The sequence below is a fragment of the Dipodomys ordii genome, unplaced genomic scaffold (genome assembly GCF_000151885.1).
Source record: "Dipodomys ordii isolate 6190 unplaced genomic scaffold, Dord_2.0 Scaffold2, whole genome shotgun sequence".
In the NCBI taxonomy this organism is placed as follows: domain Eukaryota; kingdom Metazoa; phylum Chordata; class Mammalia; order Rodentia; family Heteromyidae; genus Dipodomys; species Dipodomys ordii.
Genome location: NW_012267218.1, coordinates 26,843,710 through 26,861,361, shown reverse-complemented (window position 1 = coordinate 26,861,361; position 17,652 = coordinate 26,843,710). Strand labels below are relative to the sequence as shown.

The 17,652-nt window shown below is 46.5% G+C and overlaps 1 protein-coding gene across 1 annotated transcript in view; it reads right to left on the bottom strand.

Moving 5' to 3' along the window:
- Slc10a1 (solute carrier family 10 (sodium/bile acid cotransporter), member 1) overlaps nt 1-4,977 on the bottom strand; it is a 15,647-nt gene extending 10,670 nt beyond the window's left edge. Inside the window, exons 1-2 of the mRNA XM_013013667.1 lie at nt 4,622-4,977; nt 3,141-3,154 (exon numbers count right to left, since the gene is read on the bottom strand). Of these exons, the coding sequence (XP_012869121.1) occupies nt 3,141-3,154; nt 4,622-4,977 (370 nt within the window). The remainder of the gene's footprint in view (nt 1-3,140; nt 3,155-4,621) is intronic.
- Nucleotides 4,978-17,652: the final 12,675 nt, after the last annotated feature.

Here is a 17,652-nt window from a genome sequence, read left to right as displayed (position 1 = left end):
TGCCCAGGCCCAGAATTCAGGCCCCACGACCACCACCGCCACCAACAAATCTGCAAGGATAGCAGTCTACCTTGTTTATGGTATATACACATGGGATAATAGTTTACAGGAATGCTGAACACAAAGTCACAGGAGATGCTTCCTCTGGGGTGCAGTAGAGAGGAGTGAGATTGAGGAGGGGGCCTAGAGGGCCTTCAGTGGTAGCTATTGATCTCTTTGTACAACAACTCCTCCCCCTCCCCCCCCGTAACTTGTTTGTTTGTTTTGTGTCCTGGAGCACCAAAGTTGTGCTTGCTTTGGCCTGGTGTGCTAGGAGTTTTGGAATTTGCTCTGAGACTTGGTGTGCTTGTCTACTTAGCTATGGGAGAGTCATGTGCCTACATCCCCATGTTGGGAACTCGGCCTCTAACTTGATGGTATCTGTGAGTGTTCTGCTTCTCAGTGTACTGTGAAGAACAACCACAGTAAGTAACTCAGAGATTAGTTCCAGGGTTGGAAACATAAGTCATTGTTTTCATTTTTCTTTCATCTGTAAGTTCTTTTTATTTAGTTTTTGAGATATTTCCTAGGCTGGCCTTGACCTCCTGGGCTCAAATATCCACCCACTACAACTAGCTGGAACTGCTACAGGCCTGTTCCTGCATAGGTCCTAAAAGTGTTGACAGACTCTGCTTTGGAATGTTAGAACCTCTGTTTAAGGAACTGGTTTGTGCCCCTGTTAAGAGAGAGATTGGAGGCAGAAGTTGAGGGATGTGCAAGGCCCCCTGCCCTCCCACCTCCCAAGCCTTTCTGGTAAACTAGGAAACTTCTGGGAACCCCCAGTGGCTTCCATCTCATCTTGGTTAGCCTTCATCCCTGGGGTGACCTGCAGAAACCCCTGGCTTTTTCTTTTCTTTCTTTCTTTCTTTCTTTCTTTCTTTCTTTCTTTCTTTCTTTCTTTCTTTCTTTCTTTCTTTCTTCCTTCCTTCCTTCCTTCCTTCCTTCCTTCCTTTCTTTCTTTCTTGTCAGTTGTGGGGCTTGAACTCTGGGCCTGAGCGCTGTCCCTCAGCTCTTCAGCTCAAGGCGAATGCTCTACCACTTGAGCCACAGCACCACTTCCGGCCTTTTCTGTTAATGTGGTGCTGAGGAATCGAACCCAGGGCCTCATGCACGCAAGGCAAGCACTCTACCACTGAGCCACCTTCCCAGCCCTCCTTGGCCTTTTATCCAGACCTGTGGTCCACCCAAGTGTTGGTTCTAGTTTCTGCTGCAGACCTAGTGAAGGAGGGAAGTGAAGGAGCCCGAGGGACAGTTGAGGATAGTCAAAGGTGGCCAGGTCCTGCTGTCAGTCTCTCCTCTGACCCAGACAGCCACACTTCCTTTACCTTGGAGGGCATTTTCTTGCCTGTGTGCCTCCCTGCTTGTGGGACCCACCGGGTAGCCCAGCCTCCTTGATGGTCTGTTGCCCTCAGACTGTGAAATTGGGGGTGGGGGTGGGGCAGCATAGCCATGGGAGAGGGCCTTGAGCTGACTCTAGATAATGTCTTCACAGATTTGGGAAAATGTTTGGGAAATAGATGGATTTTTCACTTCCCCCCAACTCTGAAGTGGAATTGTTGTGCTTCAAGAAAGGTCTCAAAGTGGACCTTGGGCCTTTGGCCATGTATTGTTTGCTTTGCATCATTGTTTAAACAGATTTAGATGGGTTTGGACATTTAAAAATTTGGAGATTACAACCCAGTGCTGGTGGAGATTGCAACCCGGTGCTGGTGGCTCACACCTGTAACCCTCACTACTCAGGAAGCTGAGATCTGAGGATCGGTATTCAAAGCCAGCCCAGGCAGGAGAGTCCATGAGACTCTTGCCTCCAATTAACCACCAGAATGCTGGGAGTAGAGCTGTGGCTTACAGTGGTAGTGCACTAGCCTTGAGCGAAAGAGCCCTAAGTTCAAGCCCCATGACCACTACTGCCACCAACAAAAAAAAATTAGGAGATTCTATTCCTGAAACGCAGAAAGCCTGAGAGAGTGAGGGAAGAGGTGACATTGTCCAAAAAGAAATATGCTCTTTCCCTGACTTAATAAACTAACTCACTGTATATCACCTTTATGATAATAATAAAAATTAAAAAGAAAAGAAAGGCAGAAAGCTGTGGCAGCTGTGGCCCTCCCCCTGTTGAATCTCTCCATTTGCCCTGGTCAGCCCCCTTTGAGGTTGGCAGGCAGCTGGTCCTGAAATATTTGAGTAAAAGCCCATGCTCTAGAGCCAGCCAGGTGTGGAGCAAAGGTGTTAAGCCCTCCAAGATTCAAGATTCCGCATTGCTAAATGCGAGTAGTTATTTTATCTTTCCAGGGTACTGTCTGAGAATCAGGTGCCCTTATGCAGGTAAAGCATGTAGTGTAGACTCATCACTGTCATTACTATACATGGAGCACGCTGATCCAGGTGAACTCAAATTGGAATTCATACTGAGGCAGTAGATGGATGTGGGTGCTAAGATTCCTGCTCTCCCAGTGGGGTCTGAGGCCCAGGTCACTTCTTGTGGAGAAATGATGGTCACCAGGTACCTGGACAAGGAGGCTGAGCAGCAGAGCATGGAGGATCTTCTGGAGGACTGCTGCAGTTGGGGGTCTCAAGCCTCAGAAATGCAGGTGCTGTGAGGCCGCCTCCGTATTCACTGGCAGGGAGGCCAGATTATCTGGTAACTCACACTTAAAAAATAAAACTCACCCATTACTCCTTCACCCTGCTAACTCTGTTCTACTCAGTCACGATTCACACATTCCCCGGGGAGTCTCTTCCCTCACACCTGACGCTGGTTCTTTTTTTCACTGGATTTGAGGTAGTGTCTGGTTTGCTTAGACTACAGAGGCTGGAACAAACCTTATCCAAGACCCAGATCTGTGAGCGTGGGCTTGCTTTGCAGCAGGAAGGATTGGATTGGACAGAGGGAAGAATTTCCTAATAGTGAGGTGATCCAATATTGCAATATATTCCCAGTCCCCTTGGTGGCTCTCTGCCCATCCACTGTATTGAGTAGCTAGAGAGTCTAGACCACAGATTCTGGCTAACCATGGTTATTTCATTTAGAAATTTGCAACACCAACACCAAGAACATTAATAAAGTAAAAAAGGACCCAAGCAGTAGAGTACCTGCCTACCATGCTCCAGGTTCCTGAATGCAATTTCCAGGGTCATTAGGAGAAAACAGCATGTGCTAGGGGCTGAGAAATACAGTTCAGTGGTAGAGTACTTGGCTACCATGCATAAGGTCTTGGGTTCTATCCTCAGCATCACAAAAATATTAAAAAAAATTGATCTCAGAATCCTGCATCACTAGGATAGATTTTTTTTTTGGCCAGTCCTGGCGCTTGAACTCAGGACCTGGGTACTGTCCCTGAGTTTCTTTTGCTCAAGGCTAGCACTCTATCACTTGAGCCACAGCACTACTTCCAGCTTTTTTTCTATAAATGTGAGAATGAGGAATTGAACCCAGGGCTTCATGCATGCAAGGAAAGCACTCTATCACTAAGCCACATTCCCAGTCCCACTAGAATGGATTTCATGGGTACTTTTCTTCGTAAAGTTGGGCTCTTTGTAAAGTTCTCTTTAGCCCTGGCACAGGCTTCTGTAGGAGGTTCAAGGATAGAGTCATGCCTATTTGGAAGGACAAGCTCTTAAGCAGCACCCATGAACACGTGGCCCAGGAGATAATCCTCTCAGGTTGCTGCTCAGGCTGCTTTGGGCAAGGTAGTGGATGGTCTCCAGACCAGTTGGGTTGAGGTAGGGCCCAGCCCCACTGGGCCTGTGCTGGGATCACAGTGTTTACCTTGCATGACTTAGCAGGCAGGTATCACTGCATCTGATGGTGGCTGAGGCATCTTAGAGGTTAGGAGATACATTAGAGGACTTGGGGAAAACTTTTAGAGTCCTTGCTTACTCTTTAGAACTTTTATTTTTGTCATGGGGCTTGAACTCTGGGCCTGGGTGCTGACCCTCAGCTCTTTAGCTCAAGGTGAGCTCTCTACTGCTTGAGCCACAGCACCACTTCTAGTTTTTTTTTTCTGGTGGTTAATTGGAGATGAGTCTCATGGATTTTCCTTGCCTGGGCTGGCTTTGAACCATGATCTTCAGATCTCAGCCTCCTTAGTAGCTAGGATAACAGGCATGAGCCACTGGCGCCAAACTAGTCTTTAGAACTTTGAGGTGCTCATTTGGTTCCAAATCTTCCTGATATCCCTGGCCATGTTCAGTACCCATCTTACCCCCTTTCAGATCTCTAGTCTCAGTGCTGACAACTTACCCACCCACTCACCCAGTTACATCAGTGTCGTTCTTCAGGGGCTCATTGGTTGATGTCAATACTCCTTTGAAGCAATATTCCTGCCACACTTGTGATGCCTCTGGGAGATCAACTTTGCCCAGGAGGCCCCTGAACCAGCTTAGTACCTTTGGCTTGGTGCTTAAACCAAGGGGAAACCCTATCCCCTTTGCCTAGCCCAACATAAGCTCTTGGCTATAAATGCCAGTCCCCACCCCAGAACCCACTTCCTTCCCTCCCCCACCCCCCGGCTTCAGCCTAATTGTGACATTTCCACAGAGGCCTTGTCCAGAACTGCTATCTTCTTAACCTTAGTCCTACCTGAGGTTCATGTCTCCTTTCACAGCCAGGGTGAAGATATTGGACAGGCTTCCTCCTGGTGAGCAGCCACAGATCAAGATAGCCAGCGCCTCAATGTTGTTCAGCTTGAAGACCTTGCCAAGCACAAAAGCAGTGAGGGGCATGATACCATACTGGGCCACCAGGGCGATGATTGCCCCCTTAGGTTTCCAGAAGTGAGCCTTGATTTTGCTGAATTCCATGGTGCAGCCTAGTGAAAGCATCATTATCAGCAGCATAAGCACTAGGATGATGCTCAGAGCCAGGTCAGTAGGACGTTTGCCAAAGTCAGGCGGCAGGGAGAAATTGAAGTGGGCAGACACATTGTGCAGCTCCATTGTTCCAGGAGACAGTAATGATCTTGTGTCTTGTTTCCACCTTTGCTTGTTGGATGCCTTCTTTGAATCACCTCTCTGGACAGAATTTCTGACAAAATGTTGCTCTGGTCAAATAGAAGGATTATGCAATGAACACAGCTATGTGGCTGTGACTCTTCAGGGAAAAGAGCCCAAAACCTTATCTATCTGGCTTTCCCTACCTCCCTTAAATTCTCTGACCTCTGCCACTCTGCCAGATACGGCTCGCATGCCTCCTTTACCATCTATCTGGATATTTCTGGGACCAGGGGCCTCTTTCCCTCCCCTGTCTGCCTCTGATCTGGCCTTACTGGCATTAGTCCTGAGATCAGTCTTGGTCCCAAACCAACCTGGTTCCAGCCTTTCTCCTTGACCGAGCACCTGCTTCCTGCTCAGTCCCAGACGCCTCAGGTTCCCCACTGAGAAAGCGCCTTCCCCAGGGTCAGTGGATTACCCATTTGTCCCCAAAGACCACATGAGAAGTATCATCTTTGGATCTTCCTTGTAGGTGTCACAGCCCAAGATTTTAGGACAGGAGGGGGGCACAGGGTAGGTGGTGTTACTGCTTCCAAGATAGGGCGTGTCTAGTACAGTCTCTAGGCGAAAAGGATGGCATCACCTTTTTCCTGTCCTGGAGAATCTTGTCTTCTTCCCACACCCAGATGGCACAGGTCTAGGGGAGCACTGATGGCTGCCTGCAAAGCTTCCTCCTTGGGGAGCAGATGGGCTCTCAGAAGCTTTCCCCAAAGGTTGGCTCAGTGAGACCCAGGTCAAGGGAGTCTGGTTTGTGCATGGGAACCCCATTGTTTGGGAGCCTTGTGGAGAAGGAAGCAAGAAGGCACAAGCTTTTCCTTCTGATTTGTCTACTGCTCTGTTCTTGTACCAAACCTGTGTGTCTCAGGTTGGAGCCAGGCTCACAGAAAACCATGGCGGCAGCAGCAGCAGCAGAGAGGCAAGAATGGTTCTCTTGAGCCTTGTTCTTTTTGTCCTTGTTTCTTGCTGCAGGGGTGGACAAGGAACGGGTCCTACAGAAACATGGCTACCTCTTGGAGTGGTAAGATCTACCATTTCCTATTTACTGAGGGAGGCTTGGTGTATAGGACTCCATGGGGGAGAACAGATGTGTGAAGCACTATGGGGTAAGAATTTTTTATTTTTCACTTGGTGTGAGAAACGATCTGAAATTTTTCCAGAAATCTAACATAGCTAAAAGATTGGATTCCAGGATCTTTATTAATCCCTGTTGTATCATGAGAAGAATGGGTGACCTGAGGTTGAAGTCCCTTTTCCTTTTTTTTTTTTTTTTGTTGGTCATGGGAGCTGAACTCTGGGCCTGGGCACTGTCCCTAAGCTCTTCAGCTCAAGGCTAGCACTCTACCACTTGAGCACCACTTCCGGCTTTTTCTGCTTATGTGGTGCTGAGGAATTGAACCCAGGGCTTCATGCATGTAAGGCAAGCACTGTACCACTGAGCCACCTTCCCAGCCCCTTACCCTGTCTTCTTAATTACCTTGTTTGTAAGGTTTGGGACATTAACTGGAGAAGTCTATGTGGTTAAATATTGGATCCAAGCCGGACACCGGTGGCTCACGTTTGTAATCCTAGCTACTCAGGAAGCTGAGATCTGAGGATCGAGGTTCAAAGCTAGCCCAGGCAGGAAAGTCCATGAGATTCTTATCTCCAAAAAAAAAAAACTACTCAGAAAACTGGAGGTGGTACTGTGGCTCAAGTGGCAGAGCACTAGCCTTGAGCTGAAGAGCTCAGGGACAGCACCCAGGCCCAGAGTTCAAGCCCCACAACTGACCCCCCCAAATATATATACATATGTATATATATGTACACATATATGTATATGTATTTATACATATGATCCAAACTGTCCTAGACTAATTCAAGCAACACAGCAATTTCACAAAGGCAATAATGGCTGCATTGCAGCTCAGGCAAATTTTCGTGACCATGCGTCTCCCCAGATTCTTGCTGATGTGTGAGCACTATCAAGTTGCCAAGCAAGCCATTCACTTGGGTTGCCATTTGTAAATGTGTGTGTGTGTGTGTGTGTGTGTGTGTGTGTGTGTGTGTGTGTGTGTATACATATGCATGCACATGCTCCAGTACTGGGGCTTGTACTCAAGGCCTGGGCTAAGAGACAGTTTCTTAGCTTTTTCACTCAAGTCTAGCACTCTACCAATTGAGCCATAGCTCCATTTTGCCTTTTTGGTGGTTAATTGAAAATAAGAGGCTCTTGGACATCCCTTCCTGAGCTGGTTTTGAACCATGATCTTCAGATCTCAGCCTCCTGAGTAGCTAGGATTAAGGACAGGACCCAGTGGCACCTGGCCTCCTAGCTGCTTTTTAAGGTAGGGAGTAGTGTCTTCCAAGTAGGGTGTCTGTGTGTCCCAGGACCCGGTGCTGACAACAAGCATATGCCCAACCGTCACAGACTATGGAAGGAACAGTCTTCTGGGGACATTCCCTTTGTTCCTTACCACTGGGGTATTTCTTCATGGTCACCCCCACTGCCCCTGGAGCTCCTGTCTGCTTCCCTGTCGCACGAGCATGTTTGAATGACTGCAGAAGATTGGCCCACATATGAGGCTGGGTCAGTTGGGTGCTGTAATGGGAAGACTGGTGGGTGGAGGGCCCTAGGCGGTGCCTGATTTGATGATTATGAACTAGGAGGGGTGGGAAGGGAGCCCTTTGTGTTGGTCAATGTTACCTGTCACGTGTCATGTCAGTGACATCCTGGTGTGTGATATTGGGCTGCTCTATCCCTTTTAACACAATTGCTATATTTGTGTTGAGGATTGAGCCTGGGCCTTCATGCATGCTAAGTACATACTTCACTACTGGGCTGCATCACCAGCCCATATTACTCCTTAGTCCCACTCCTACCTTCTCTCTTCTTTTCTGGTACTGGGTGTGAAGTCAGGACTCCGCTGGTATTCTACCACTTAAGCTATGCCTCCAGCTTTGCTTTTTGTCATTTACTTTAGAGATGGAGTCTAGCAGCCTTTTTTTTGGGGCCGGAGGGGGGGGGCTGGCTGGCTTAGAATTGCAGTTCTCCAGATCTTAACCTCCTGAGTAGCTAGGATTATGTGTATAAGCCAGTGGCACTCTCTGTTTCTGTCTCTGTCTCTCTTTGTCTCTTTGCCAGTACGCAAGGCCTGGTTGCTGTTCCTTAGCTATTTCACTCAAGGCTGCCATTTTACCACTTAACCAACAGCTTTCCTTCTGGCTTTTTGCTGGTTAATTGGAGATAAGAGTCTCACAGACTTTCCTACTCAGGCCACCTTTGAATTAGGATCCTTAGATCTCAGCCTCCAGAATATCTGGAATTACAGGTGTAAGCCACTGGTGCCCTGTTCCTTCTTTTTTTTAAAAACATTTCCTTAGCACTTAGTCACTGGCTTTATACTGGGAAAGTTCTTTCAGTTATCTTCCTGGAATTCTTCAAGTTGTTCTCTCGGTTTCCACCCATTTTGACATTGAGAATGGTTAGGCTATAGGGCGGAGGTGAGCTCTGCCCTCAAATAAATTGATCCCTTTGCAAATTTAAAGACCACTCTGAGGTCAGTCAGTCCAGAGCAAAGTACACTAGAGGACAGAGGGCATCAGGTCCATGAGGTCTGAAGTCCTTTCCAGCATTGATTTCTTTCCATCTTGCTTTTAAATAAACCCCCAAACCAAGGCCCACTACAAAGGCTCATTTTAGAGGTGGAACATAAAGATAAACATGAGAGAGAAAATAAAAATCTCACCACCAACAAATAAGCACTGTTTGTGTTTTAGCCTGGTAGTTTTTATGGGGTTGCCTGGAGCCACTGGTATTCTGGAAGGCCGCCTGGGTGCTTCTTGAAACCTCCCTATGCGCTAGTGAGCTTTGACTCTCAGAAGTAGAAAAGCCCATAAGCCAAGGGACACGGAAGCCTGGACCCGCTCGGCATTCACCGTGCATTCACCCTTGGTGGGCTGCTCCTGTGGTTTAATCTGTATCTCTGAACTGCATACACATCCGAAGCCGGAGGCCCTGCAGGCCCGTTGCTCTGGATGGGTGCGCTCACCTTCCTGGGGATGTGTCACACAACACAGTGGGACTTCCCATCCTCATCTCACCATCATTACCACACCACCACCACCACCACCACCATCATCATTTGAATTGGTCCTAGGGCTTGCACTCAGGGCCCTGGGCTCTGTCCCTCAGCTTTTTTGTTTTTCTCAAGGCTGGTACTCTACCACTTGAGCCACAACTCTACTTTCAGCTTTTTGCTGGTCAAGTAGAGATAATATCTAATTTCATGGCCCTCCATTCCTACTCCCCGGCCCTCCAACTGGCAGATCTCAGTTTTTTGAGTAGCTAGGAATACAGATGTGAGTTGCCGGCCCCTGGCTTCATTTGTCTCCTTATTATTGAGAAATGAAAAATACCTCTTAATAGACCTTCCTTTCAATAAGTAGCAGGGTCATAACTTTGGATGCTGCCTTCTATATCTTCCCCACCCTGGGCTCCCCCAGAGGCTGCATTCTGCCTGTCTTGGGCCTAGCTGGTAGTTTCTGTCACCTTTGGGAGGAAGATTCAGAGATATCGAGAGAAAGATTCACTCAGCTTCTAAACGAGACTCAAGAATGGGAAGGAGGGTCTGCGAATGTGGCTTAGTGGTAGAGAGCTTGCCTAGCATGCATGAAGCTCTGGGCTCCAGTCCTCAGTACCACATAAACAGAAAAAGCCAGGAGTGGTGCTGTGGCTCAAGTGATAGAGTGCTAGCCTTGAGCAAAAGAAGCTCAGGGACAGTGCCTAAGCCCTGAGTTCAAGCCCCAGGATTGCCAAAAAATAAAATAAATAAAAATAAAGTTTAGCCATTGATGTCTGGGTACCTCTAAAAATAATAATAATAAAAAAAAGAGAATGGAGAGTGTTGATGGCTTGACCCCTGCAGGTCAAGAATACAAGAACCCTGGATTTAGAACATCTGAATGGCAGAAGGGATGGGAGACATAAGGTCCCTGCTACTCTATTTCCTCCTTCCCACTTGGGTTCGGGATAGTCACTAAGGAAGCCTGGGGACTCTGGGGCTAGCGTGGTGCTCCCTTTCAGGCATGTCTTGGGAAAGTTGGCTGATGTTGTAGAGTCCCCTCAGGACTCAGCCCGTCATGTAGAGATGGCAAGGTGGACATCTCGGGGAGAGGGCCCTGGTGGACGAGTCCTCTTGGAGACCACTGTGAGGCAGTCACAGCTCATACCTTTCACTGGTTGTGAGGGGTGTGTGACCGGGGGGAGGAAGAGCAGGTGTGGACAGATTGAGTGGGAAAGAGTGTTTCTGAGCAGAGGGAACAGCCATGGTAGAGCGGCTGGGCTGGGGTACACTGGATAACTGGAAGGCACCATGGGGCCAGACCTGAAGCAGCTACGTGGTGAGGAGGAGAGGGAGCTGAGTGACACTGGCCAGAGAGAGGACCTTGGATTTTATTCTGAGGAGTGATAATACACTGACGGCTGTTGTGGTGGTTTTTCTTTTGCCAGTACCAGAACTTGAACTGAGGGCCTTGTATTGCTTGCTTTCTTCTTGCTCATGGCTGGCATGCTACCACTTGAGCCATGCCTCTAGTCCAGAATTTTATTTTGTGGGTTAACTGGAGAGAGAGTCTCAAGACTTTTCTTCCCAGGCTGGCTTTGACTTGATCCTCTAGGTTCTAGTCTCCTAAGTAACTAGGATTACAAATGTGAGTCACCAGGGCTTGACTCCACTGGAGGTTCTGAAAAGAAATGTGACATGATATGACCTGACAGTTCCACCCTGGCTGCATTTGTGTGCAAAAGATTTGCTCCAAAAGAACAAGACTGGTTGTGCAGACCCACCATGATGGCCAGTAACGTGGACTAACCCCCAAGTATGTTGAGTTGAGTCAGACACCGGGCCCTGAAAAGGAAGAAAGGAAGGAAGGAAGGAAGGAAGGAAGGAAGGAAGGAAGGAAGGAAGGAAAGATGGAAGGAAGGAAGGAAGGAAGAACAAGATTGGAAGCAGAAGGATGATCATGATAAACCAAACTAGAGATGCAGTGTGGGAAGGCAGCCCTGAGCCTCCTGCTGGCCATGAACTCTTGAAATGTAGATGTGCTGAAATGAAGTATAAGAAACATGCTCAGTACAAAGTTTAGTACAAAAATAAGGCAGTAAGAGGTCCCATGGGCAGTTTTGTTTGTTTTTTTTTTTTTTTACAAAATATTGATACACATTGAAATAAATGTTTTGATTATGTTGGATAAAAGATATGCTTCTAAAATCAATCTAGCTTGCTTGACTGATGGTGTGCTGGTTCTAGGGCTTGAATTTAGGGTGTGGGTGCTGTCTCTGAGTTTTTTTCTTTCAAGGGTAGTGCTATATACTACTTGAGCCACAGTTTCACTTCTGGCATTTTTTCTTCCTTTTCAATGATTATTAAGTAGCTGCACAAAGGGGTTACAATTCCATAGGTCAGGTAATGAGTACAATGCTTCCCATTGGATAATGTCACCCTTTCCTTCGCTTTCCCCTCTTTTCCCTTTCCTATCCCTGTCTGTAAGTTGCTCAGTTTGTTTTCCATAGTGTCTACTTAATACCGTGACTGCATTTGTTCAACCTTCCTTCCTCCATTCCTGTGCCCCTTGGCTTTTTCAAAAATGATTGTTAATTGGGGGTAAGAGTCTTACAGACATTCTGCGGTCTTCAGATCTCATCTTTCCCAATAGCTAGGATTACAGGCATGAGCCATGGAGCTTGGCTCATTTGACTTTTAAACCATGACTTCCAGAAAGCCTGAAGTTACCCTGCTGCAGGCATTGCCTTTCTGTTGGATGGAAGTGAATGACTATTGTACAGCAAAACCACAAGGAAGGGATGAGTTCTGCACTGATTCTGAAAGGAGAGCGGTGGAAGGAGTGAGAGGACTTGGGGCCAAGCCAGGTTTGGGGTTTTATAGAGATGAGGAAAAGGAATGCTGGGTAAGAGGCTCTTGGAGTTGGCTATTTACAGTTGGGATGGGAGGATACAAGAGGGCAAACACAGATACAACTCCTGCTCTTAGGGGAAAGGAAGCAGACCATGGGAGAATGAAGGCCAGGAAGGAGCTGTGCTATCTGAAGACTTGGAGAAGCTGCTATGTAAAGGTCAGGCCTGGATAGTGACCACCGCCTGCTAGTGCCTAAGAACAGGAGGCAGGAAAAGGTGTCTTTGTTTTCTGGTCCCAGCTCACTGTTCCCCACAGTTACTGCACATCCTGGGGGACAGTGACTGGGCGATCGGGCTGGGGATGGAGATACCCCCACATCCCTTCTGATTCTCCTCTAAGGGCTGGATGCCTTGCTGAGTCTGCTGAGCCAACTCCATTCCAGTCTGTTCTACACTGTGTTGTCTTCATGGACTGTGCAGAGAGCTCTGCTCAACACACACACACACACACACACACACACACACACACACACCATTTAGTAGCCCCTCTTGTGTGCCACTGGATTGAAATCCAAACTCATGTACAAGGGGCTGTTTTGGAACCCTTCCTTCCTCCTGCTCAGCTCAGCTCTCCTCGGAGGGGAGAATTTCGTCCCTCTTGGAGTGTTCGCTGCCTTTATGAGTGCACAGTGAAGGCGAGCAGGAAATTTCTGGAAAGGCCTGGAAACCTCATCGCCCTTCCCAGTTCTTTGTTTCCTGGCTTCTCTACCACACACAGGAGCACAGGTGGGTCTAGGGGTACCAGAGCAGCTCTCGGGGAACCTCTGGGCACCCGTACTCCTGCCAGATGTGGGCACAGGACACAGGTTTTGCTATGAGTGGCGGAGGCGCGGCGAAGTAAGGAGGTGTCTGTCCTCGGGGACAGTGTCTAGCATCGCCACTTCCTGTCCTTCCAAGGCTGACCTACCGCCTCTTCTTAATTCTGTAATGGCCCCTTTCTTCTTGGAACAAGCCCTCCAACTTTTGGTTAAGGCCCCTCAAAGTTGATTTCTGTGGTTCTCAGCTGGGCTTGGACTGGCACAAGGTACACAACTATTCCTGAACTATCGGTAGGACAGGTATGGTGGGAACAGCACATATTTAAAACTCATCCTTCCCCAAGGGGTGACATTATCCAAGATGAATTGTACTTATTACTTGACTTATGCAATTGTAAACCCTCCATTCAACATCTTAATAATAACAATACAGGGCTGGGAAGATGGCTCAGTGGTAGAGCGCTTGCCTTGCATGCCTGAGGCCCTGGGTTCGATTCCTCAGCACCACATAAGCAAAAAGAAAAAAGCCGGAAGTGGCGCTGTGGCTCAAGTGGTAGAGCGCTAACCTTGAGCTGAAGAGCTGAGGGACAGCGCCCAGGCCCAGAGTTCAGGCCCCACAACCGGATCCCCCCAAAAAAAACAATACAATTATATTAATACAAAACCCTTATCTGCCCTCCATCTTCTCTTTCTTTATTGGTAGTACTGGGGTTTAAACTCAGGTCTTCACACTTGTTCGGCTTGCTAGGATGGTGCGCCACCACTTGAGCCATATCTCCAGCCTGTTTTTTGTGTCTAATCCTGGGGCTTGAACTCAGTACTGTCCCTGAGGTTTTTTTTTTTTTTTGGTTTATCTTTTTGCTCAAGGCTAGCCCTCTATCACTTGTGCTGTACTTCCACTTCTGGCTTTTTGGTGGTTAGTTAGAGATGAGAGTCTCACTCTTTTCTTCTCAGGGTATCATTGAATCATGATCTCAGATCTCAGCCTCCTGAGTAACTAGGAGGTATGAATCACAGGTACTCAGCACTCCAGCTGAGCTTTTTGCTAGTTATTTTGGAGCTGGAGTCTCTTGGCCTTTGAGTAGTTAAGATAACATATGTGAGCCCCCAGCCCCCAGAAGTCTTCTCTTTCTTCATCTGTATAGTTGGGTACATATTTTATTATTTGTTCTACTATTACTTATAGGCAGGAGATATTTCATGATAAACATAACAAAGACTCACTGGAATGAGCTGGAAATCTACAGTCAGTTACCCAAGGTTTCCACTATGAAGATGGAGGGGGGGAGAGAGGGGAATAAATGAGTTCTGCTTGTACTGATTCATCATTTTGGATCAGTAATTCAAGTCTTTGGCAGCACCCAGTTAGATCTGGAAAGTATTTCTGTGACCTGGAAACACAATTTACATAGTGTGATACTAAGTCAAGGACGGTTAGTGGAAGCCAACAGACATTCTGAAATCTAATAACCCTAACCAAGTGTTACCAGTAAGTGTTGGGTTGTGGGCACCTGCATGCTCCTTCTGATGTGTGTGCTGATACTGGAGCTTGAACTCAGGACCTTGTACTCTCCCTTAGCCTTTTCACTCAAAACTAATGCACTGACCATTGAGCCACTTCCAGCTTTTTGCTGGCTAATTGGAGATAAAAATCTCACTGACCTTTCTGTGGCTTCAAACCAGGAGCCTCAGATCTCGATCTCCTGCGTAGCTAAGATTACAGTAGTAATCTTGCAGGAGTGAAAAAACCAACACCCAACTCATTTAATCTTAAAAATTGTCTCTAAAAAGTTGCTTGAGTTAGAGAATTCCTAAAGAAAAAAAAGAATAAAGAAGAAATACAAGAAAGCTGTGATAGTTTAGTGACCGAAAAGGAATTTTTTTTTAGCACTTTTGGACATTGCTTTTTAGCTAAAGTACTTATTAATGATTAAAGCATTGTGTGGTTACATGTGAGAAATTCCTTATTTGAGCAAAGTTTTTTTTTAAATAGTATTAGATATAATATTAGAGAATTTCTACTCCAACTAAATATATATTAAACTCAAAATGGAGGGATCTTCAAGTTATCATCATCTCCAAGAAACCCTGCCATTGTGGTGGGCTGGCCCACTTTTATGTTCCCCGGAGTTCTTAGGACACTGCTAAGCAAATGTTTGTGCTGTGAGTGGTAGTTCAATTCAAGTTTACCAGTGGATATAATCTTAGCTGCTCTTACCAATTCTGCCACTAGATGGCAGTAAAGCTCCTCTGATGGATTGCCCTGTACTTGGTTTTGCTAGGGCAAAGAGGTTTGGAGGTTAGGAGTGAGAAGGCACAGGAGGAAAACAGAAACCTTTCTAGAAATATAACTCATCTTTATACAATCGGTAACTTCTTCATGCATCGTGTATACACATACCTTTCTCAATAACTTTCCTATATCTTACATCGCTGCACATCCATCTCTTTTTGGTGCTGGTACTCACAATCCTGCTTGGCTTTTTCACTCCAAGCTAGCGCAACCCGGGCACTTGGGGCACACCTCCACGTCTAGCTTTTTGATGGTTAATTGGAGATGACAGTCTCCCAGACTCTCTTGCTGGAGCAGGCTTTGAACCATCATCCTCAGATCTCAGTTTCCTGAGTAGCTAAGATTACAAGCATGAGCCTGTTCCATCCACCTTTCTCCCTCAAACTTAAAAAAAAAATTAAGATATACCCAGAGTTCAAGCCCCACGACCGACAAAAAAAAATTAAGGTATAGTTTAAAATCGTCACTATAAAGGTGATGTACAGAGGGGTTATCGTTTCATAAGTAAGGTGATGACTACATTGCTTTTTGGTCACCCCTTATTTTACTGCCTCCCAGTCCCTGCCCACAAGTTGCATAGTTCATTTTCAATATAGTGTCCCTTTAGTATTTTGTCTATTGAACTTCAGAAGTAATACAAGTGTCTCTTGCTTACACAGTCCAAATCTTATTTTTTAAACTCCAAGGCTTTATTTGGTTTGTTTAAGGATTCAGTCTTCTTCCTTTTCTCATTCAAGGAATACCTGTATTTATTGATAACCTAACTATAGGTAGATATTTTTATATGTTGAGTTCTGCGTGTGTTGTGTGTGTGTGTGTTAATGATGGTTGATCCCACAACCTTACATGTGCTAAACAAGTACTCTACCACTGTGTCACACCCCCCACTCATTTTGTATTTTATTTTGAGACAGGGTCTCACACTAAGTTGCTCAGGCTAACCTTAAACTTGCAATCAATTATGTTGACTTAGTCTCCCAAGCAGCTGGGGTGATAGATGGGAACCATCACACCAGCCATTGTGAACTATTTCTATTTCTCACAACCTTGTGAAACACTTGCCATTAAGCCCATGTACAAATGAGAAAACTGAGACACAGAGAAAATACTTGATCCTAGAACAAGATAGTGGTGACTCATAATCTATTGACACCCTCCCCCCACTTTGCATTTATCTATCATAGGATTTCTCCGCCTTGGTGCTGCCTAATCCCTTGTTGATGTGAGCACTGTAGGCTGTGTATTGCCGGATGCTGAATAACATTATTGGTCCGTAGCTACTAGGTAACAGTTATGGCAACCGGGAATATCTCTGGTCATTAGCAAATATCCCCTTGGCAACACAACCATCATCAGTTAAGAAACATTGCTGAGTAGAAGCATTGGCTGAGTTTCTCCTTGCTGCCGAGTAGTGTTGTCTTAGTGCAGGAAGATAGGCTCTACCTACCATCTACCACAGTCAGAAGTCCACAGAGCCAAAGACACATGCCTGCCTTCAGCTTCTCTACTTTTCTATGTAACATCTGTCTTCCAGGGCCTACAGGGGATCTGTGGCTGCCAGAGCATTACACTTCTACCCCTGACACAGTCTTCTGAGGGCAGGGGGAGGGGTTAGAACTGGACAGGTGAATTAGGTTGTCTGTTCTCAGAGGTGCATGCAAGGGCCCCTCGAGCAGAGAATAGTGGTGAGAGAAGAGCGAGGTGTGGTGCAGGCTGAGGGCTCCCACGTGTATCTCCATTCAGCTTGCACATAGTAGGGACCTCCACAGATGGGGTAGTGAGGGAGAGTAGGTTGTAGCACACACGAATTTGACATCGTATCATTGTGAAGACCTCAGAATTGCCATATCTGGCAATAGAGAAGTGTTCTTTGGGCTCCAGGCTTTCTCCAGAATCACTTTTTTCTTTTTGGTAGAGAAACTTCCATTAAATTTCCTTTTTTCTTGGTGGTCATTTCCTACTAAGGAATAGCTACTTGATTTTTTTTTTCTCCTGGAAAAGCAGAAAGGAATCAAATCCGTGAAGGCTCAGCCAGGATCCCAGCAGCTGAGCAGCTGCCTGCCGCAGCCTTCCAGCAGAGGGCTCATCAGAACTCTGGTTCTCTCTGTCACCATGGAAATATCCAGTCATTCTCACCAAAACAAGTTGATTGTAAGTATATTTGGTCACAAATAATATGGGTTTAGTGGGGTGCCGGTGGCTCACGCCTGTAATCCGAGCTACTCAGGAGGCTGAGATCTGAGGATCATTGTTCAAAGCAAGCCCGGGCAGGAATGTCTGTGAGACTCTTATCTCCAATAAAACCACTAGAAAACCGGAAGTGGCACTGTGGCCACTCGCCTTGAGCTGAAGAGCACAGGGACAGCACCCAAGCCCAGAGTTCAAGACCCACGACCGACCAAAAAAACAAAAACAAAAACAAATAATATGGGTATGGAAATATTTCCATTCATTTGGAATTACTTAAAGTTCTAAGTTTACCAATGGAGGAGAGGTTATTAATTTACATGATGGAAACCACTGCAATCAATAGCCACCTTAAAACGATAAGACAATATTAATTTCTATTAATAACTATTCTGAATGCATGGAATATATTGGTGCTAGGTTAACTACTG